This window comes from Pelobates fuscus, chromosome 6, assembly GCF_036172605.1.
Source record: "Pelobates fuscus isolate aPelFus1 chromosome 6, aPelFus1.pri, whole genome shotgun sequence".
NCBI classification, from domain to species: Eukaryota; Metazoa; Chordata; class Amphibia; order Anura; family Pelobatidae; genus Pelobates; species Pelobates fuscus.
Genome location: NC_086322.1, coordinates 269,323,896 through 269,346,668, shown reverse-complemented (window position 1 = coordinate 269,346,668; position 22,773 = coordinate 269,323,896). Strand labels below are relative to the sequence as shown.

Here is a 22,773-nt window from a genome sequence, read left to right as displayed (position 1 = left end):
CTTGGAGTGCAATCATTTCTGCTATGTCTACGACATCCATACACGCATGCGTTCATAATGACATGCAGACATACATTCATACATACAGACATACATTGATGCAGACATTCATACACACATATATAATGACATACAGACATACAGGGAGTGCAGAATTATTAGGCAAATGAGTAATTTGACCACATGATCCTCTTTAGGCATATTGTCTTACTCCAAGCTGTATAGGCTCGAAAGCCTACTACCAATTAAGCATATTAGGTGATGTGCATCTCTGTAATGAGAAGGGGTGTGGTCTAATGACATCAACACCCTATATCAGGTGTGCATAATTATTAGGCAACTTCCTTTCCTTTGGCAAAATGGGTCAAAAGAAGGACTTGACAGGCTCAGAAAAGTCAAAAATAGTGAGATATCTTGCAGAGGGATGCAGCACTCTTAAAATTGCAAAGCTTCTGAAGCGTGATCAATCAAGCGTTTCATTCAAAATAGTCAACAGGGTCGCAAGAAGCGTGTGGAAAAACCAAGGCGCAAAATAACTGCCCATGAACTGAGAAAAGTCAAGCGTGCAGCTGCCAAGATGCCACTTGCCACCAGTTTGGCCATATTTCAGAGCTGCAACATCACTGGAGTGCCCAAAAGCACAAGGTGTGCAATACTCAGAGACATGGCCAAGGTAAGAAAGGCTGAAAGACGACCACCACTGAACAAGACACACAAGCTGAAACATCAAGACTGGGCCAAGAAATATCTCAAGACTGATTTTTCTAAGGTTTTATGGACTGATGAAATGAGAGTGAGTCTTGATGGGCCAGATGGATGGGCCCGTGGCTGGATTGGTAAAGGGCAGAGAGCTCCAGTCCGACTCAGACGCCAGCAAGGTGGACATGGAGTACTGGTTTGGGCTGGTATCATCAAAGATGAGCTTGTGGGGCCTTTTCGGGTTGAGGATGGAGTCAAGCTCAACTCCCAGTTCTACTGCCAGTTTCTGGAAGACACCTTCTTCAAGCAGTGGTACAGGAAGAAGTCTGCATCCTTCAAGAAAAACATGATTTTCATGCAGGACAATGCTCCATCACACGCGTCCAAGTACTCCACAGCGTGGCTGGCAAGAAAGGGTATAAAATAAGAAAATCGAATGACATGGCCTCCTTGTTCACCTAATCTGAACCCCATTGAGAACCTGTGGTCCATCATCAAATGTGAGATTTACAAGGAGGGAAAACAGTACACCTCTCTGAACAGTGTCTGGGAGGCTGTGGTTGCTTCTGCACGCAATGTTGATGGTGAACAGATCAAAACACTGACAGAATCCATGGATGGCAGGCTTTTGAGTTTCCTTGCAAAGAAAGGTGGCTATATTGGTCACTGATTTGTTTTTGTTTTGTTTTTGAATGTCAGAAATGTATATTTGTGAATGTTGAGATGTTATATTGGTTTCACTGGTAAAAATAAATAATTGAAATGGGTATATATTTGTTTTTTGTTAAGTTGCCTAATAAGTTGCCTAATAAGTCACCTGCACACACAGATATCCCCCTAAAATAGCTAAAACTAAAAACAAACTAAAAACTACTTTTTTGGGTTCATTGAGAACATGGTTGTTGTTCAATAATAAAATTAATCCTCAAAAATACAACTTGCCTAATAATTCTGCACTCCCTGTACATGCATACAGACACACACACACACTCAAAGCTCATTTTATTTATTTTTTTAAAGGGGCCCGGTCGCGCTATTACACGGCCACAGCGCTGACTGGGCCCCTGAAGATATAGGGCCCATCGGATGGCCCTAAGTGCGTAGGCCACCCAATGGGCCCCATCAGTGTGCGGGCCCCAATGCAACTGCACCGGCGGCAATTCCGCTGCTACACGTGGGGCCCGGGTCCCCAGGGCCACTGGGCCCATGACAATCGTCATGGTTGTCACCCCCTGATGGCGGCCCTGTATAAATATATATATGTATCTCAATAAATGTCTTGCCCAGTTACACTTACTGGAATGGTTTGACTGGGATTGTGAACTTGTGTTTCCATGTTAAAGGCAGTGATGTTACAACTGTTCTAACCTGCTGATAGCTTGTCAAAAGTGGGATATCAGGACATCCATTCTGGTTAAGACATTGTTCTTGAGTCTGGTATCTTGCTCAGTCATCACAATGGTATGAAAAATATATGTCAAGAGTTATAACCCAAGTATTTTCTTACAGGAATTTCCATGTTTGGAATGAAGCCTGGTTCAAACGCAATGGTATGAAAAATATATGTCAAGAGTTATAACCCAAGTATTTTCTTACAGGAATTTCCATGTTTGGAATGAAGCCTGGTTCAAACGCAAAGATCTAGGACCCTCTTATGATGGTTGGCAAATCATGGACTCAACTCCACTGGAAAAGAGCAATGGTATATGTTTATTTATTTTTTGAACCTTTTAGTGGAATGCAAGTTCCAACAATCTTGATTATCATGGAAATGAGCAGTTGATCCATGTACTCATCTACTCATGTAAGCTATTGACACAATCTTGTTTCAAGCATCATGACACGATGGACAAGTGACCAGTGTGAATAAACCTTGGAGGTTTGGAATGGTGCATCTTAAGCATGAAAGTATGCTGCTCAGTTAATCTTCCAAGACAATAAAACATTACAATGTGTATTAGTACATTGTGCTTCCTGAGCTATCAGATAGAGAAAATTAAAAGTGTCTCTTTAACCTCTAGGATCTTATTTCACGTTCTTTAATGACATTCTGTTTTTGTTCCCTTTAGGTATCTATTGTTGTGGCCCTGCTCCCCTTCATGCTATTAAAGAAGGAGAAACCAATCTGAACTATGATGTTGCGTTTATGTTTGCCTCTGTAAATGCTGATCTTTCTTATTGGATCACCTACAGTGATGGATCTAAGAAAAGAACTTCTAATGACACCAAGTCAATTGGCAAATTTCTTAGTACTAAGGCTGTTGGAAGTGATGATCGTGTGGATGTAACCTACATGTATAAATACCTTGAAGGTAACTTCACTCTACTGTTATTGTTTTTTGGCTGCTGAAGGGTCATTGTTGATTGAGCTGAAGATTCAAATAAGATTATTAAACAAAGACTATAAAGAGACTATAAAGAGATTATAAACTACAATTTGTTTCTATTAAAACATCTGTCTACTGAATACATTTGCATGGATCTTGACACCCAGGACATGTGCGCAAGTAGTGGGGATTTGTGTAGTGCTCCTACGTAAACCTTTATATTCCCAATAAAACAACATGAAAATAAACTGGTGAAAATAGACCACAGCTTTTATTAAAATTATTTCACTAAACAATATACCAATTTTAACTTTATATCAAATATATAATATCTTATTTAAAACATACTACAGAAACATACCCGTATTTGCCATCCAATTATCCATAATCTCTGAACTCTTCTGGGCGCTTGTCCTCCCTCTTCGTTCCAACCAACACTGGACACAAACCTGGCCTTCCACCAACACAATGCTAACCACTAGCAGGCCTTTCACTCAGTGGGAACGTCCGTAACAACCCATACCTTAATTTCACTGTGGCTAGAGGAGGGATCAGCCCTGATTTCATTCACTCCCATTGGACTCCCCAGTCTAACCCACAATTTGCAAGGACAACCACCCGCCTGCTGTGACAAAATGCAAGTGAAAGCAATATAGAACAACAAACATAAAATAAAGGACAAAAATTAAGGGAGGGACTGGAACAATTCCTAGCCGATTATGAAATGGCAGGGTATAGAAAATGGCCCCTATTTATATTCCCCTACCTTGCTAATTGCCCACCCCTTACCAAACACCTCCCCTCCCACACTCACGCACACCCATTCATCTGGCTAGCTCTGCCTGCCTCCTCAGGTTCGCAGGAGCTAGTCCTTCCTTTTTATAAATTTAATTTGGGTTTACCTATTCTCTCTTTCACCTTAACAAATTTACCCTTTCCACTTTACAAATTAATTGCATATTATGTTATTAGTTGCCTTTGTTTGTTATCTGCTTTATTTCAAAGAGAGTGGGTAAAAATCAAGAAAATAAAATATTTTTTTACTGTGTTATCAATTTTATTCTAATATTTGAAATATATTTCTACTGAGTAACTAGTCTTCTTAAAATAATAAAAAATGTAGGTGTTGTTGAAGAGTGTTTTATAAGTGGAATATCTCATAGCACATATCTTTTATCAGGCACTAAAGAAGAAAGAGAAGTATTTGAGAAGGCAGTTTACAGTTTGCACAATGGTCCATTGGATGAGCTTGAAAAGGACCTTCTAAATTTTAGAAACAGAGGTAGAGATATGCAGAGGCGTGGAGGCACACTGTTTGGACGTTTGACAGTAATGGATACTGCTGTTGGCCAGGACATAAACCTTATATTGAGTCTGAAAAACCTGAGAGATAACAGTGCTAGAGTAACAGTCAACATGACCGCTTCCTGTATTTTGTACACTGGAAGGCCTAGATATAACATCTGGACAGATGAAAAATCGGTTCTCTTGGGTCCTCTACAAGGTAAATAATATTCTTTCTTATGGGCAAACAAATGTGTGTGCTTTTGAATGGCCTAACTTTCTGAAGAAATCCCTTGCAGAAATTAAAAATAGTTTACCTCTTGTGAATGTGAGCTTCAAAACCTCTGCTTGGATTACTACAAGAGATAGCAATTATCACCTAAATACTGGAATTTAACCAAGATTTTTTTTTCCACCCACCTTTCCTAAATCATTGAAGATTTAGAAAAGTCATATGATGCAATGTGAAGTGATGATGATATATACAAAGGGTGGGCCAAAATTTAGAGTAGAGTTTGAGGAGTCAAAAACGTTTTTATTAATGAACCAACGTCAATTTTATTACATACAATTTATGCTTAGAGTATGGATATTTGTTGGTACTGTAGATTACTTTCTTTAAATGAGCTCCATGTGCCTCTTCACAAAGTTGACTCCTTCGATTGCATTGTTCATAACAATAGTTAATGTTTAACCCCTTCCCGACCGCGGATGTATCAGGTAGGTCCGACAAAAGGAGCGCTGGAAGAGAGCATGATCGCTTCAAAGCGCTCTGATGGTATTGCAGCGATGCCTCAATGTCGAGGCATCCTGCAATACCCCTCCTGACTGCCAGGCCGCCGGGTGATCACTTCCAGGTTGCCCCACGTGGTGCCTGGCAGTGAGGCAGAGCATTGGAAGCCATCAGGGGTCGAAGCACTCAATGAAGATAAATGAAATTTAAAAAATAAATAAATAAAATAATTAATTTTACTTTTTGTACCCCCCCCTCTCTGCAAATTAGGACTCCCAGGGGCCGTGTGATCGCTCTGAAAGAGCTGTCACATGGCCAAAATAGGTGTCTATAGTGCTGCCAGCAGGGGGACTGCCTGAACTGACAGACAGTCCCCCTGCTGGTGAACAAAGTTAAAATAAAAAAGTAAAGTCAATAGATGTAAAAAATTAAATATATATATATATATATATATATATATATATATATATATATATATATATATATATGTGATATATATAAGAAATCCCAAGCACTACCAAGCCTCAATAAGCAAACCAGTAACCAACCTCATGCTGATGAGTTGCATTAACAACGAAACAGCTGTCCATGAGTGGTTCACTGGTTTTGCATCTTTTCCTAAATTGTGTTCCAAGCAGTTGTATTCTGCAAACACAGATTAAAAGGAATCCATGTTTAAAATGGAATGAGGCAAAAATGTGATTCTTTGTTAAACTAATTTGCATATGCCCACCCAGAATCCTTTGCGGTTGCAACATCGCTGAAGTTTCGGGATTTCTGTGGGAGTCTTATGGCTTGACTGGTGTGCAGATTTTTGTTTAACATTGTATTAACTATGATATATATAAATATATATATATATATATATATATATATATACATATATATATACAAATATTATATCTACGAATAATATGTATATATATATATATATATATATATATATATATCTTATATATAACATCATACTAAGCGTATTTTGTTATTAATATATACATATATTAATATAAAAATACACTTAGAGTAAAATTACACACGTGTGTATATATATATATTATCAAAAAAATAAATAATTAATTTTAAAAATAAAAAAGGTATTTTAAAAAAAATTATAATTTATATATTTATATCAAAATACATGTATATATAAATAAATAAAAATAACACAAAATATACATATTTTCATATACATAATTACATAGTTTCATAAATATACACATGGACTTCAAATATATAAACATATATATATATATTTAAATTCTATGTGCATATTTATGCAATATTTTTACATAATTAAGTAATTTTATTGATTGCAATTGGGGGGACCTGTCTGACAACCCAGCAGAAAGTCCAGAGAATTTCATTTGCTAGCACTATATTTAACCCTGTAACTTTCCCTAAGACACCCTAAAACCTGTACATGGGGAGTACTTTTTTACTCTGTAGACTTCGCTGAATACAAATATTAGTGTTTCAAAACAGTAAAAAATATCACAGCAATGATATTGTCAGTGAAAGTGATGTTTTTTTAATTTCTCACACACAAATGGCACTTTCACTGATGATATCATTGTTGTAATACATTTTACTGTTTTAAAACACTAATATTTATGTTCAGCGAAATCTCCCGAGGTTTTATAGTATTTTTGAAAGTCACAGGGTTAAATATAAGGACTTTTTTCACATTGAAATTTGTCAGATTGGTTATGTTGCCTTTGAGAGAGTATGGTAGCTCAGGAATAAGAATTACCCCAATGATGGCATACCATTTGCATAAGAAGACTTCCCAAGGTATTGCAAATGGTGTATGTTCAGTCTTTTTTAGTAGCCACTTAGTCACAAACACTGGCCAAAGTAAGCGTGCATAATAGTTTTTTGCTTTTTTAATACAAACAAATATAAATGCTAACTTTGGCCAGTGTTGTGACTAAGTGACTACTAAAAAAGACTGGACATATTGAATACCCATATTGAATACCATGGGTGGTCTACTTTTCAAAAATATATGGTTTGATGGGGGAAAATTACCTTGGCTGGCTTCAAAGATGTCCCAAATAGGACATGGGTGCATGATGACCAGCTGTGAAAATTCCAAGTTGGAAAACGCACCCTCCAAATAAGGTCTTTTAGCCCCGATAGAACCCGACACACCTATACATGGATGTACTCAGAAGATGTTGCTGAACACATATTGGGGTGTTCTTTGGCAGTAACCCTTAAAGTTCTTAGCTCTTAAATGCTATGTGTGTCAAAAAAATCACCAATTTTTTATTTATTTATTTTTTTACATTTGGCATAGATTGGTGGTAAAATGGTTGCATGGAAAGAGTCAAAATATACCAAGTTTTATACCTTGGGTTGTCTTCTTTTAAAAAATATATACATGTGAAGGGTTATTCAGGGATTCCTGACAGATATCAGTGTTAGTATGTAGCTTGCATTAATAATAAAAAATAAAAATGGTTTGGAAATAGCAAAGTGCTACTTGTACTTATAGCCCTATAACTTTAAAAGTAAAAAGAAAAAAAGTGTTTTGTTTATTTTGTCATCATATTTTATAATTTTGTCATAGTAAATTATATGATATGATGAAAATAATGGTATCTTTAGAAAGACCATTTAATGGCGAGAAGAACGGCATACAGTATAATAAGCGTGGGTACAGTAAATGAGTAAGAGGGAAATTACAGTTAAACACATAAACCGCAGAAATGTAAAAAGAGCCCTGGTCCTTAACGGTAAGAAAATTGAAAAGTGGTCTGGTCATTAAGGGGTTAAGGCTCGTTTGCTCGAATTTCTGCACAGTAAATCATACACATTATTGATACTTGATATTTAGAAAAATGTTTTTATTCATGATGCTTCCACTTACCTTGGATATAAATATATCTAAGAATGGAATACATTTGTCTTTAGCTGGTTATTTACAATTTGCACTGTACATATTTATAATGTAATAATATTTTAATTTATTCATTTTTTGAATTCATAAAAACAAGAAATACATATTTCAATCCCAATAACATATGCACAGTATGGAAAGTATATGCGAGATGACAGCGTGTTCCGTATGACAGCTTTATGTGAGGTGGATGGATCAGAAGAAATAATTTTGGTGGAGAGAGATGTCATTTTAGCAAAGCTGCCAATGAGTATCAAGGTATGAAAGGAACACCATTATGTATCCTCTCTTATACTTACATATTGTAAAAATAAAAACACAACTGTATGGTACTGGGCTAATCAACTTCTGCAACTTTGTTCCAGTGTTAATTTTGTCGACTATGAATTATAGTCAAATTTTAGTGCACTAACATTTTTGAGATTTAGTCGACTAAACATTGACTAAAACAATTCAGATGACTAAAATATGACTAAAATTCAGACCAGGGCTTGGGAGAGAGACACCTAGCTGGAAGGACAAAAATAGACAGAGAGGGGTTGGAAAAGGGGCAAAAGAGACAGAGGCTTTAACTAAACCCATTAGATTTTAGGCGTGTTAACTTATGGATAGAAGTGCTGTGGTGGGCACAAAATGCATCAGATTGATTCACTCCTTCCCAATGTAAGCCTTTACCACAATGTTGTTTTAATAAAGGTTCCATTTTCTTTTTTTATTTCTTGGATTGATTCACTTTTTTTTCTCCTGTGGAGAAATCTGGTATTATTATTTCAAACGTACAGACCACTCACTTCCATGATGGGTGGTGTAGTACCGGTTGTTCAGGTTTAGTTGTTTTGGGTCTAACCTAAAATCTAGTTCTCTTCAACGTCCTCTTGAACCCTTTCGTTGCTAACATTCCATGCTCCTAATTTCTCTCTGATCCTAAAGAGTCCTTCAACGTTTACGCCCCACATTTTTTTTACTGCCTTACTTACCAATTTTTCCTTTGTTTTAGCTATCCAGGAGTTATCAGTTCACATTTTCGCATATCTGATTATGCTGTTAATTCAAAATGAGGTGGAACCAGCTATAAAACACTCTCCAGTGCCAATAAAATGTCTTCTCCTTAGGTCAACAACACTTTGCCATGCTTTTTAACTATAAATATCTTAAATTTTCCAAAAGTACATCTAGTGGACCATGTAGTCTTAAATGTTAGCCCTGCTTTTAAGAGTCCAAGACCTAATGATCTCACTGACCTATGAAACAAACTCTTTATTGACAACTAACGTCATAGCTAACCTGTCTTTCCTAATCCCTACCAGTCATTTCTTAAGACGGTATGGTACCTTCGTAGTAGCTATAGACTTTCAGAGCCGTTACCATAGCCTTGAGATCCTGTTAGTTAGAGAGGTAGACTAGACAAGCATAATTTCATTTGGCTTAATTTGGAGCAATCAGACTTATCCGGTCCAGTTCAACTGTTATGATGCTTCCAAATACAGAACATTGCCCCTGTAAAAATCCTCAACTCATTCTTTCATAAACAGATTCAGAAAAAACAAAGACATCAAAGTAGAAAGTACAGAAGCAGTAGAGAGTTTAGTAGACATAGTGGTAGAGATCATAAAAGTATCAACTGTAAAGAAGGGGGTAAAGAATTTTCTTTGGTTCCCCTTCACCTCTTTGTTGTTGTATAGAGAATAGAGATTGGTTAAAAAAGAGGAGTAGGCACTGCAAGAGAGAGACCGTGAGAAAAAGGCTGTAAAGAATGAGAGACTAGAAAGACGAGAATGGTGGACAAATATCAAAATGGATGATTACCTAGGCCAATGAAAATTCCTGAACCATTCCTGTCTATATCTCTATCTATTGGCACAATTTACCAAGTTAAAAAAATAAGGGTTCTATTGCAATTTAACAGAGTATCTCTGAAGCGTTACCATTAGTTTATTTGATCAACTCATAGTTGTTTGACACATTGCAAAGGATGGTTTCAAATAGGCAAACAATATTTCAGTTCTTTGATCTGCTAAGAAAGGACATTTTCTGGAAAGGAACCAACATGGACAATAACAAAAAAATGCTAAATATGTACTCTTTTTTCACAGCTCCCTGTTCAAGCTGTTATAAATTCAACAATCCTTGCAGAAGTTGATATCTCCAACACATTTTCAGAAACACTGAATTCTTGCTCATTAATAGTGGAAGGAAATGGCCTGGTTAACGCACCGACCCAGAAAAAGTATGTCTAATGCATTTCCTTTTAATCCTGGTGAAATAGTTAAGATTTACACATTTTAAAAGATTTGGGGGAAGATTTATCAAAGCAATTAAGCATTATTTTGGGGCAACGTGCTTAAAGTTGTGAGACATTCAATTGATTTCCATGGTGATTGCTTCATATTTAGAGTTTTGCCCATGGGTTGAAGAAGCGCAAGGATAGGGGATGATTCCCCCAGATAATCTAGTAGGGGGGATAAAGGTGGTAAGATCCTTCTCAATCATGATTCATGGTTTACTGTTTAAGAAAAAAAAAGATATTTTAAAGGAGTTAGTTATCTTCTCCACAATCTTCTCCATTACATTTAGACAACACAAAGTCTCCCTCATTATAGAATTAAAAATTATGTAATATTTTACCTTTCAATGCATGCTTCCTAGGGGGTACTTACTTGGATCTCAATTTAATAAGCTTTCCAAATGATTCAATACTGTTAGAAAAACGTTCCAAATATTTTATCTACAGAAGTCACAATTAAAGTCTATGCGATTGCTTGTAGATAAATCATTTAGATAGTTTTTCTAACAGTATTAAATCATTTGGAAAGCTTATTATATCAAGGCCATAGTATTAAATTGAATAGTATTAAAGGTTGTCTTCTCTGAATTTCTTTTGTCCCCAGAATAGCATGTCTTTGGCCTGCTAAATCTACACTTTTGTGAATCCTATTCAGAGCAACATGTAGAAAGAGATGTATTAATGTAAAACAGGGGCTATTATGGGTGGAAATGTTGAGATCATTATTTTATTTTCCATGGTGATTATTTTCCTTTTTTGCCCCAAAATAGCACTTGTTTTTTCTTTGGTAACCTTCACCAATAGTTTGTTACTTCCAAAAACAGGGGTGATAAATTGTTATCAAATTGGAGATCTACTACTGGCCACCACTGTTGATTGATCTACTGCAATTCCAAAACATTGCAAGAGTGTGGTTAGGCAAGAAATGCAGTTTGTACCAAACTATTTATTGTGTCTCATTCTATTCAAAATATAGGGAAAAGTAGAAATGTAATAGTTTAGTCCCAATGTTTGTTATTTCATAGTATGATAACAAAATAAAGTAGCCTACACTTGTTCCTGTGTGGTAGATTAGGACAATAGATCCAAGTACCAGAAATGACCACTGGACATCAGGCTACAGATTATTGATTTCAAAAGACCAAAGAAATGCCAATGGATTCAGCCTTATTGGTTGTCAGTTCTTCCATAAAAAGGGGCACAACTTGATTCTGGTACTTGATCAAAAGGTAGAAATACGTATCTGCTTTGGTTTGTGACAGATTTTTTAGAACATGCCTTGTGTTCCAATAAATATGATAAACAATACATTCTGATAGTGATATATGCACTTCTATGCTATTTTATCTAATCCGCTCCTAAGATATAACAGACAATGGATACCACATAAATTCTGTTTATTTACTTCTCCCACCCTTATTTATTAAAACAATGAACAGATAAAATAGAGAAAATTTTATAAATTTACATTATGTAGCTCTTTTAAAAAAAACTTTCCCTTTAGTACAACATACACAAAATTCTTGTTTTTTCCTAATTTATTTTATTAAAAATGGGCAGTGGTAAAATAGTTAGCATAGTCTATTCTAGTTAAATATTTTTAGAAAATCGTCATATTCAAAGATATGGAAAACCAATTGCTATTTTAGACCTATCATTATGAAAAAACTTACATAGCGGACAGGAGTTTGACGAGACCTTTAATTGATGTTAAATAGCTTTGCTGGGATTTTTATTTTTGGAGTTGTGTAGTGTTTTATGACACTGGTTATTCCTAGTTTACAACAACTGGAAATCTATAATGAAAAATTTGCTAGTTTTATAGGAGATTTGCAATTTAACTAGGCTTTAAGAAATGAATCACTCCTATTTTTTTATTTATTGTGACTTTTGTCAACTATAATTAGTTTGGAGGCATTTAAAATAGTGTAAGACTTTACAAGTTGGCAACTTTAATAATAATAATTGGACTCGTGATTAGAGTGGCTGCAAACAATGATTCAGACTATTTTTGTAAAGAGAATCAAACAAATAAAACAGTTCTTTGAATTCATGTAATTGTTTAATAGGGTACAAAGAGGCCACAATATAAGTTATGAATGTTTTATTTTCATATTATCTACTTAAGTCTACCTGGGTTTAGTATAAAATTAATAAATCATTACAGTAATCATTAATTTGTACCCTTTAAAATGTATGACACAAACATGGGACAGCCTTGCATTTTTTAATATACATGCTTATACTTAGCTAGCCATCATATGGATGTATCTCCATGCATGCAAAGTCTGTATCTGCTATGGAAAATCACAAAAAACAGGATAGTAAACTGGCTTTCAATATAATCAGACGGTATCTAAGTAAAAAACAATGCAGCTTAAATACAATTTTAAAAATATCAGAGCCAAGTAAAATAAAATGAAGACAAAATAAAATTAACATAAAGAATTATAGAAATATGTTTTATAATGAATACTTTCCTCTTCTCAGAATAGAATACAATCTATTGTAATACTATGGCAGTTAAAGGAATACACCAAGTCAAATAGCAACTACTGCGCACTGTAACGGGGATGGTGCCTGGAGTGACCTGCTACGCCTCCCCAAATTTAAATTGTCAATCCATTTTCTAAATAGCGTGACAACTTACCTGGGGTCTGCCGTGAAATGGTTAACTCTTCTTTTGAGAGTTGAAAGCTCTAAGCTAAGACCTGCCATGAAGGAGCAAACACATTAGTTGAGCGTGAGTGACAGCTAGCACCAATGCAGGAGGTTACGGAAGGCCGTCAAACCCCAGGAAAGTAGTCAAACCATTTGCAAACAGTTTGATTACTTACATTAGGGAGGTGCCAATGGACTCCATGCACCATAATAAGTTCAGAGTGCTATAGTAGTTATTGTGCTTGGAGTGTTCCTTTAAAGGCAATGTCCCTTACTGAATAGCACAGTTTAGGAATAAAATAACAAAACAGAAAAAAATAATTCAACCGAAAGAAGGTTTAGGGAAACATGGCCTTCAAAGTATCCTTAATAGGTGTGTAGCCTTTCCCTGATGAAGTGAACCTTTAATTATGATTTGCATAAGGCAGGACGTTATGTCTAACTGATACTATTTACATTATTGCCTATAAAGCGTCTCCAGTGAATGCCCAACATACAGTCACGAGAGAATCAACTTCCTTATGACCTTTGGTTTTTGAAGGGTTTTTCGCTTTCAGTGTCATCTCACATAGCATGATGACACCAAACATGTCCAGTAGTACTTCTTACAGAGAACGAGAAGCACAAGATTAGTAGAGTGGCGGCAACTGCACCTAGGCTTTATATCCCCAATGCTTCTCAATGAGAATCATTGGATTGGACAAATGTCTTCAGAACTGATGACTTAATTAGAAAATAGTCTGTCCTGGAACTGGATTAAAGGTAAGTTTAATGGCTTTCTCTAACTTTTTAAAAAAATAAAAATAAACTTAGTAAACTAAGAAACTCAAAACTCTCATGTTTGAGTATTTCTTTATTTGCACTATTATAGCATTATTAACATGTTGTGTACTCATCTGTGAAGATACTTAATATTCTTGTCTTCTATTTTACTTTCTTTATTTTTATTTTTACTTGCATCAGGGTTGTTAGTTGATCTGAGTGTTCAGTAGACTTTAATTATTCTGTTACATGCTTTTTACTTTTACAAAGTTAACATATGTCACAACAGTCACCCTACGATGCAAAGCATCTTATATATTCCATAAAATGTTTTTTAACCTTATCACCCACAACATCAGAACTTCTGGCTTCATATGTTACAATGCAGCTTTTATAATGTGTGTTCCATAATAAAACACCATTATTCCCTGCTTTCCTCAAGGATTATATAAACTTCTTGAAGCATGCTTAGCAAAGAAATGTCTCTGAGTAAATATATCTCTAATACTTCAAAATACATATCTAAACCATGTTGGACTATATTTCTCATAGCCATTCCTTCAGAAATGAGCACATGGAGCTTGTAAGCCTACCGTACATTTTGCCTTCAGATTTGGTGAAAAGTCTTCCGTCCCCCTGGCCACCACTGCTTCATATTACCATGAAGGCACTTTGCCCCATTCATGAGAGCTGGGACCATCAATTCGTCATTGCACTATAGCACCCATAGTTTACAACATGGAGGCTAACTGGGGTAGATAGATAAAACACAACCAGGGTGACCCAAGTTCACTATATTATGTTTCTTGCCCATTATTTGCAGCAGTAATATCTAATATGTTCTCGATACTCCTAGTAAATCAAACCATAGTTAGGTAAAGCAAACATGTTTTAAAATTGTAGTTGACCTTTAGAGGTGGAGCACACCATATTAACAACTGCATGTTTTTCGGAATCAACTGCAGCCTAATGATCTTTGTTTGTGGTTTTCCTTTTAGCCTTCCACCACTGATGCCCGGAGAACGATATCAAACAAGTTTTGAGATCAAACCTTTCAAAGGTGGATTAAGAACACTTCTAGTGACTTTTACCTCTGATATAATAAAGAATGTGAAGGAATCACAGAAAGTCATGATTACTGGCTCTAACTGATGGAATACATACAGAGCAGAAGGCTTGTTCATTTTATGAGTCACTATCGTTGAGATTAACAATAAACATTTGAGATTCTGTTCTGTCAATATTAATAAACTAATCATTATTTTGGACCATGGTGAAATGTGACACAGTGAGATCCAGCTGTGTGTGTGTGTGTGTGTGTAATCACCTGTGTGTCTGTGTTCTACAGAAATATTTAAATGGACCTGTAATCATTATATTTTTTGTCATTAAATGCCTATAAACTGTAAACTTTTTGTGGTTTAGTTTTCCAAACAGATTTAAAAAAAAAAAAAATGTGTTTATTCACAAAGAATTCAAAGTGACTTCAAAATGTTGCATAGTCTAAAACACTGTGGAAGTGGCTAGTGATAATATTGCTATTTCACCAATAGGTTTATAAACTGCTGAGTTCCCTTTCCATGAAAGGGTACATGAAAGAGTTTTGTAAAGTTGAGGGGTTGCCATACATATTTTTGGGACTTAACTCCTGAATATGTGTCTTGACTATAAAAAATACCTGACCGGTGTATAGTCGCCATATGGGCAGTCGGATACCAGGACAACCCTCCCACATACCTTCCCCAATAACGCACTGACACTAGTGTATATGGGAAAAATTGTCCACAGCTTTATTAAACAATCTTGAATAATCATAATAACCATATTACTTATAACTTAATAATAACAATAATAATAATAATAATAATAATAATAATAATAATAATAATAATAATCACGGTAATAACTTAACAAATAAACCTGGGTCATTGCCCCCATGCTCCGCCCTCGCATCCGAATCCTTCTGTTAATATAACAAAGGCAATGACCCCCATATAATAACACATATATATAACATATACCAACATTATTCCAACATACCAACTTAAAGTGCCAAACACAATTTAACCATGGCAGGGGTATACCCGGATACCCCTACCCCACCAGGTTCTGAGCCACCGACAGGACTCGAAACCTAGCAACCACCAAGGACCACAGTTTTCCGCTTCTGTTCGTTCATCCTAGGGAGCCTATTCCTTCTCCTTCAGCTCCCTATCCCGCCACAAGCTCAGACCTTGACCCCTTAAGCTGTCTGAGCTCCGCCACCCCTAAGAAATAGCGCCTTGTGCATTCCGTCCTGCCACCCGAGGTTCAGCAGGTCCCATCCTACTGCTGAAAGGTGAACACCGTCCGAGCGGTAGTACCCTGGCAGCGCACCCTCCAACTCACTGTGTCACACTACCACTCCCCCCAGCTTCCTCACAAAGCTTGCCATCAAGCTATTCACTTTCTTCCGGCACCTCTCGATGGCCACCGAGTCCCTAGCGTGCCTCCAACGCTGCCTCGGGATAATTTCAGACCATACTAACATCACCCCCGGAAGCAGGTCCCCCAGTTTGTTGAGGTCCTGCTTCATCCACTTCACCAACCGCCGTTGCGGCGTGAGGCCCAAATTATTGCCCCCAGCGTGGAGGACGAGCAGGTCGGGCCTATGCCCACCCTCCACCAACCGGAACAGTTTCCCGCAGACTTCCCCCCATCAAAAACCCCTGTACCCAAACCATTTCACCGCCAACTGGTCCAATGCGAAGCCCAGCTGCTGGCCTTGAGCTCGAGCTGCGGCCCTCCTTTCGGCCTAGAAGACAAATGAATGGCCCACGATCCATGCCACGCGGCCTGGGGAAGAAAGAGAAAACAGCATTTGAAAAAACACCCCCCACAATAGCCCCTTCGGGATCCCCGAAGCGGCCCGCCCTAACAATCCAACAAACCTAGCCGCACATATGACCGGAACCTCTTAGACTCCCATCTCCCAATCCGCATTACTATGTCGTCCCCCAGCCCCAACCGTGCGGCCTCCGTGGCCGCCCCAATGCGAAAGGAGTGTGTACCAAATCTATCCGCCCGGAGCCCCAGCCGTTTCAGGCTGGACCGAAAAACCCTAGTGAACTGAAAACGGGAAAGGGGTGACCCGTCAGCGTGCACCAGCAGAGATCCCCCAACCGTCGGCCTCTTGGCCAAGTATTCCACCACTGATGCCACCGGGCACAGAGGGGAGCCCGGCAGGGCCCGTAGCGTCACATCCCGGCTCGCCCCTAGGACGTCCGTCTTGGATGTGGCCAGGTGAACCACCAAGTGTCCCTTCCGAATCCGTACCCCAGAAGCCTGTAGGCCTCCGGACGATGCCCGATTGGCACTTACTAGCTCGCCAATCCTGAACGCCCCGAAGAAGGCCAACAGAAACGCCGCCCGGAACAGGGACAACTCAAGCCCGTCGAAGCAAATGTCCGGTAGCCCCCCCAACAGGTCACCCAACACCCGTACCGACACTGGGCGCCTCGTGTCCGGGAACCTACGCCCCTTCCGATAGCCCTTAAGTGCCTGCCACACGACAAAGGTTTTAGTAAGGTCCTCCTTCCCGTGCAGCTTAAACCAGAATGCCAGCGTCGCCATGGACCTGTCAACCAGTGACGGGGAAGCCCCTTTCGCCAGCAACTGACAGGTGTACCACAGGAACGCGTCCCGCAGCGCATCCCCCTCCGGCACGCCAGCCAGCCCAGCCCACGACCGCTCCCACGAACCCCAGACCTTACTGTAAGCGGCCCACGTGGCCGTTGCCAGGGAATCCTTCACAAGTCCCCCAAACAGGACGCTCCCAGTTGCCAAATCTCGTCTGGGCACTCCTAACCCGCCTCCAACGCCTCCGGTGCCACCGTCCGGAACCAAGACCACTGTAAACTAGAGAGAGCGTCAGCCACTTCGTTCAAGTACCCGGGCACATGGCGCGCGCGAAAGACTACATTCAGGGACATGCACATTAAGACAAAGCGCCGCAGCAGCCTGACCACCGGTTTTGACGCTGCCGACTGATTATTCACCGCGTGCACTACAGCCATGTTGTCCGAGAAAAAGACCACCTTTCGGTTCCGCAGATCCTCACCCCACAGAGCTAACGCAACTACTAGCGGGAACAGTTCCAGGAAAGCCAGGTTCCGCATGAGGGCGCTCGACCCCCATGCCTCCGGCCACCTTTCCGCGCACCATCTCCCACCGAAGTAGGCCCCGAAGCCCACACTGCCCGACGCATCAGTGAACAGCTCCAGTTCAACCGTCGACACCCCTCCTGCCTGAAGAACACTGTACCATTGAAATCCCGCAAGAAGGTATCCCATACGGCCAGGTCGGCCCTCATGGAGGACGACACCCGGATGAAATGGCGTGGGGAGCGCACCCCCGCCGTAGCCGCCGACAGGCTGCGGCTAAAGACCCTCCCCATGGGGATCACCCAGCAAGCGAAATTGAGCATCCCGATCAGGGACTGCAGTTGCCGCAGGGTGACTTTGCGCACCTGAGTCACTGCTGCCACCGCCCCTTTCAGACCCTGCAACTTTGCCGGCGGCAGCCGACACTCACCCTTCACCGAGTCTATCTCCAGTCCCAGGAAACTAAGGCACACCGCTGGGCCCTCAGTTTTATCCGCTGCCAGCGGGACCCCAAAGTGGCCCGCCACCCATTCGACAGTTCGCAGCAGGTGCAGGCAGGCCGGGGAGCCCGCCGGCCCCACGCAAAAGAAGTCGTCCAGATAGTGCACCACCGCACCGTTCCCCGCCTCTGTCCGCACCACCCATTCAAGAAAAGTACTGAACTTCTCGAAGTACGAGCAGGAGATGGAACAGCCCATCGGGAGGCACAAGTCCACAAAATACGCCCCTTCAAAGAAACACCCCAGCAGGTGATGACAAGCCGGATGGACTGGAAGCAGCCGAAAAGCTGCCTCGATATCCACTTTCGCCATCAACGCTCCGCGCCCGGCCCTTTTCACCAGCTCGACCGCCCAGTCGAATGATGCGTGCGAGACCGAGCACAACTCCCTGTCGATACCATCATTCACCGACGCCCCCTTGGGGTAGGAGAGGTTGTGAATGAGCCTAAACTTCCCCGGTTCCTTCTTTGGGACCACCCCGAGAGGGGAATCTCTAAGGCTTCTAAACGGTGGGGCCGAGAACGGGCCCGCCATCCTACCTAACGAGACTTCTTTCCCTAACTTTTCCCGTACCACTCCAGGGAACTCCGCAACCAACTTAAGGTTGCGCCGCCCCTGCGACCCCCCCTCATCCCGGAAGGGGATAAAGAACCCTTGCCCAAAACCCGCCCGAAGTACCGCGGCGTCCACCCTGTTACCGTAGCGGCTTAGCCACGGTTCCATCGCGTCTAGCATCACCGGGGTTAATCCCCGGGGCAGGGGAAGCCCCTCCCCCCCTCCGCTCGCGGCAGTACCCCCGACAGTCCCCGACCTTCCTTTCTTGAAACATCGGTTAAGCCCGTGGGCGCCCCCGCAACCCGAGCACTCGTGCTTAAAGCGACAGGCGGTCCCCCCCCCACTTGCACTGGCCCTCGTTAAAGAGCCAGCAGAAGCCCTTTGCTGTGGCGGCCGACGAATGCATCTCTATGAGGAAAGTTCAGTATCTTCATGCAGAGGGTGAAGACACTGAATGGCAGCATTGCATAGTGTGCAGCACTGCCTCAGGAAGCACCTCAAGTAGCCATCTGAGGAGTGGCCAGTGGAGGTCTCCCTAGGCTGTAATGTAAACACTGCATTTTCTCCAAAAATACAGTGTTTACTGCAAAAAGCCTGAAGGGAATGAATATGCTCAACAGAACAAATACAACAAGGTGTAATTGTTCTGGTGACTATAGTGTCCCTGTAAGCAGGAGGTAGGTAGACAAGCAGAAAGGGGGAGCACCAGTGACACCTGGCTTGAGTGCCAAACACACTGGCAGGTCCCATTGTGGCATGACTATGTTACGGCACTCTCTGCATGGTGATAAGGTACCTAGCCTAATGTCCTACACATCCTGGGCACAGTTCCCCGATGTACCCAAAAGCAAGACACAAGGTAACAAACACAGGACAACATGATAGAACCCTGAACTGGTACTGTTCTGCTGGATTTGGAACAGCTTGTAGGCCTGGAATTTTGCTATGTGTGCAGTACTCACTTTAACTCTTGTTAGAAAGTCACTCCGACTACAGATAAGTAGCATATAGAATTCATCCAGCATGTTTGGTTGAATAAAAATATTAAAGCTGTAATTGCTGCTCTTTTTGTAAAATGGAAAAAAAACAGGACACACTCTTCACACATAAAACACTTTACCAAGATGAAGTGCTAACCAGTGTCAGGATTACCCCTGGTGCAGCCAGTGTAACCCATACACATAGGGTTACCAGATGATCGTGTATCATCAGTGGCCCTTTAACAACACAACCAGAGCCCTGTAATATCTCAGCTTGGGAGAAAGTAAGAGCCTGTCACTTCCTCCCATCTACAGAGAGTGCCGCGTGGGAGGAGAAGGCTAACAGAAGAGGTTGCATATAGGAGAGACAGCCCCTAACTCCCAACAGCTACAGCCAGCAGACTGGACCCCAGTGTAGACACCATCAAGCACCCGAAAGGTAGAAAACTGAAGGGTGGCTTTAACGTGTTAAGTTTGACCAGCACTAGAACGTGGTTTCGATTTGGGGAGGGAGAAACATGGGGACCATTTGGACTACTTACCATCCCCGGCCCCTGGTTCAGGTTTACCACATTTCACTATGTTCTAAGAGACTCTCATGACTCTCAGTTAAGATTTTGAGGTTCTGTGTTTTGAAAGGGAGTTTGTCTGATTGTCTTACACTTGGTTAAATGTATGGGAAAGTTTGGGAAACCTGTAGGATACAGGTTTCTTGGCATCAGATATTGTTTTTATTTACTGTCATTAGGGTAATGTGCTAATCTCTTCCAGGTGTAAGTAATAAATCAGTTAGTTTAAAATCTGAATGTAGTGTTTTACCTTCAGACTGCTAGGTGCCAGGAGGAAATCTATTACACTATTGTTCCCCTGGTGCATGAATGTTCTGAGTAGCTAGAACAACTTCAGCAGATGATACGCTGATATTGCCCTGGAACCAGTGAAAGGTTTAACGGTTGGTGGTTGGAGTGTGGAAGCAGACTTAAGTGGGTATATTAAGCCATGATTCTGAGACCCGCTACACCTTGTACTTTCTACCAACAGAACACATGGTTGGATTTCTTATTAGGCAGAGTAAGCACCTGCCTATAGGTGCATGTCCACAAGGGGGTGCCTGTTTTCAGCACTTGTAGACTAGAGAACCGTTTTGAAGCTTAAAGGGTTACTTCCAGCACCATGACCACTTAAGTGATTTGAAGTGGTCATAGTGCCTGTAGTCTGTGCAGCTTTCAGCTTTTAAACCCTGCACAAGAAATTAACTCCTCTGTTGCCAGAGGTGTAACTCCACCTCAAGTTGCATCAGATGAGTGTTCTGTGCTGGTAAATGTCAATTCTGTGCTACTTATGTTGCTCTCAGTCAATAAATGTTGACCGCTGCAGAAGTCGAAAGCAGGTCACTGGACCCTCTGGGTAGTATATTGTGTATTCCTAATTCATGGATCTTCTATGGAGCACTGCGGGGATCCAGGTAAGGGTGTAAACCATTAATAAGTTCATTTTCACCTTAGAATTCTGTGCCTACAGGCACCTGACATATAAATTGGACTCTGCCCTCATAATCTCCTTCCAATTAAAATTATCGATGGAGGCAGGGGCGTATTAGCCGCGAGGCTAAAACGCCGCCCCCAAATGCCCAGGGCAAATGCCTTGTTAGCCTTGCGGTTAACTGACATGCCACCTGGGCGGGCGGTCTGCTGGGCGGCGCTGGCGGGCGGCTGGCGAGGGAGCACTTCCTCTGAGCTGTCTGCTCAGCTCCCTCGCGCGCCGCAGAGTGAGGCTGGGAGCCGGAATATGACGTCATATTCCGGCTCCGCCTCCCAGCCTCACTGTGCGGCGCGCGAGGGAGCTGAGCAGACAGCTCAGAGGAAGTGCTCACTCGCCAGCCGCCCAGCAGCCACTGGACCACCAGGGAGAGAGGGAACCCACCCAGCATTCCCAAAGGTAAGGAGGCTGGGGGGGGGGGGTAAATTAAAAAAAAAAAATGTGTTAAATATGTGAGTGAGTGAGTATGTGTGTATGTCTGTTAGTGTGTGTGTGTGTTAGTGTGTGTGTGTGTGTATGTCTGTTAGTGTGTGTGTGTGTTAGTGTGTGTGTGTGTGTGTATGTCTGTTAGTGTGTGTGTTTGTGTGTGTGTGAATGCCTGTTAGTGTGTGTGTGTGTGTGTGTGAATGTCTGTGTGTGTGTGTATGTCTGTTAGTGTGTGTGTGAATGTCTGTTAGTGTGTCTGTGTATGTCAGTGTGTGTGTCTGTTAGTGTGTGTGTGTGTGTGTGTGTGAATGTCTGTTAGTGTGTCTGTGTATGTCTGTTAGTGTGTGTGTGTGTGTATGTATGTTGGTGTGTGTGTGTGTCTATGTCTGTTAGTGTGTGTGTATGTATGTCTGTTAGTGTGTATGTCTGTTAGTGTGTGTATGTATGTCTGTTAGTGTGTGTCTGTTAGTGTGTGTGTGTGTGTCTGCTAGTGCGTGTGTGTGTCTGTTAGTGTGAGTGTGTGTATGTCTGTTAGTGTGTGTGTGTGTGTGTGTGTGTGTATGTATGTCTGTTAGTGTGTGTGTGTGTGTGTGTGTGAATGTCTGTTAGTGTGTCTGTGTATGTCTGTTAGTGTGTGTGTGTATATATGTTGGTGTGTGTGTGTGTCTATGTCTGTTAGTGTGTGTGTATGTATGTCTGTTAGTGTGTATGTCTGTTAGTGTGTGTGTATGTATGTCTGTTAGTGTGTGTCTGTTAGTGCGTGTGTGTGTCTGTTAGTGCGTGTGTGTGTGTCTGTTAGTGTGAGTGTGTCTATGTCTGTTAGTGTGTGTATGTATGTCTGTTAGTGTGTGTGTGTGTATGTATGTCTGTTAGTGTGTATGTCTGTTAGTGCGTGTGTGTGTGTCTGTTAGTGTGAGTGTGTGTATGTCTGTTAGTGTGTGTGTGTGTGTGTATGTATGTCTGTTAATGTGTGTGTGTG

General features: G+C 40.9%; 1 protein-coding gene across 1 annotated transcript in view; it reads left to right on the top strand.

Annotated features, from left to right (window-relative positions):
- Positions 1-15,062, top strand: part of LOC134565812 (protein-glutamine gamma-glutamyltransferase E-like) — a 66,647-nt gene extending 51,585 nt beyond the window's left edge. The window contains exons 8-13 of the mRNA XM_063425468.1: positions 2,298-2,401; positions 2,769-3,011; positions 4,207-4,530; positions 8,043-8,203; positions 10,039-10,172; positions 14,651-15,062. Coding sequence (XP_063281538.1) covers positions 2,298-2,401; positions 2,769-3,011; positions 4,207-4,530; positions 8,043-8,203; positions 10,039-10,172; positions 14,651-14,804 — 1,120 coding nt within the window. The 3' untranslated portion in view covers positions 14,805-15,062. The remainder of the gene's footprint in view (positions 1-2,297; positions 2,402-2,768; positions 3,012-4,206; positions 4,531-8,042; positions 8,204-10,038; positions 10,173-14,650) is intronic.
- Positions 15,063-22,773: the final 7,711 nt, after the last annotated feature.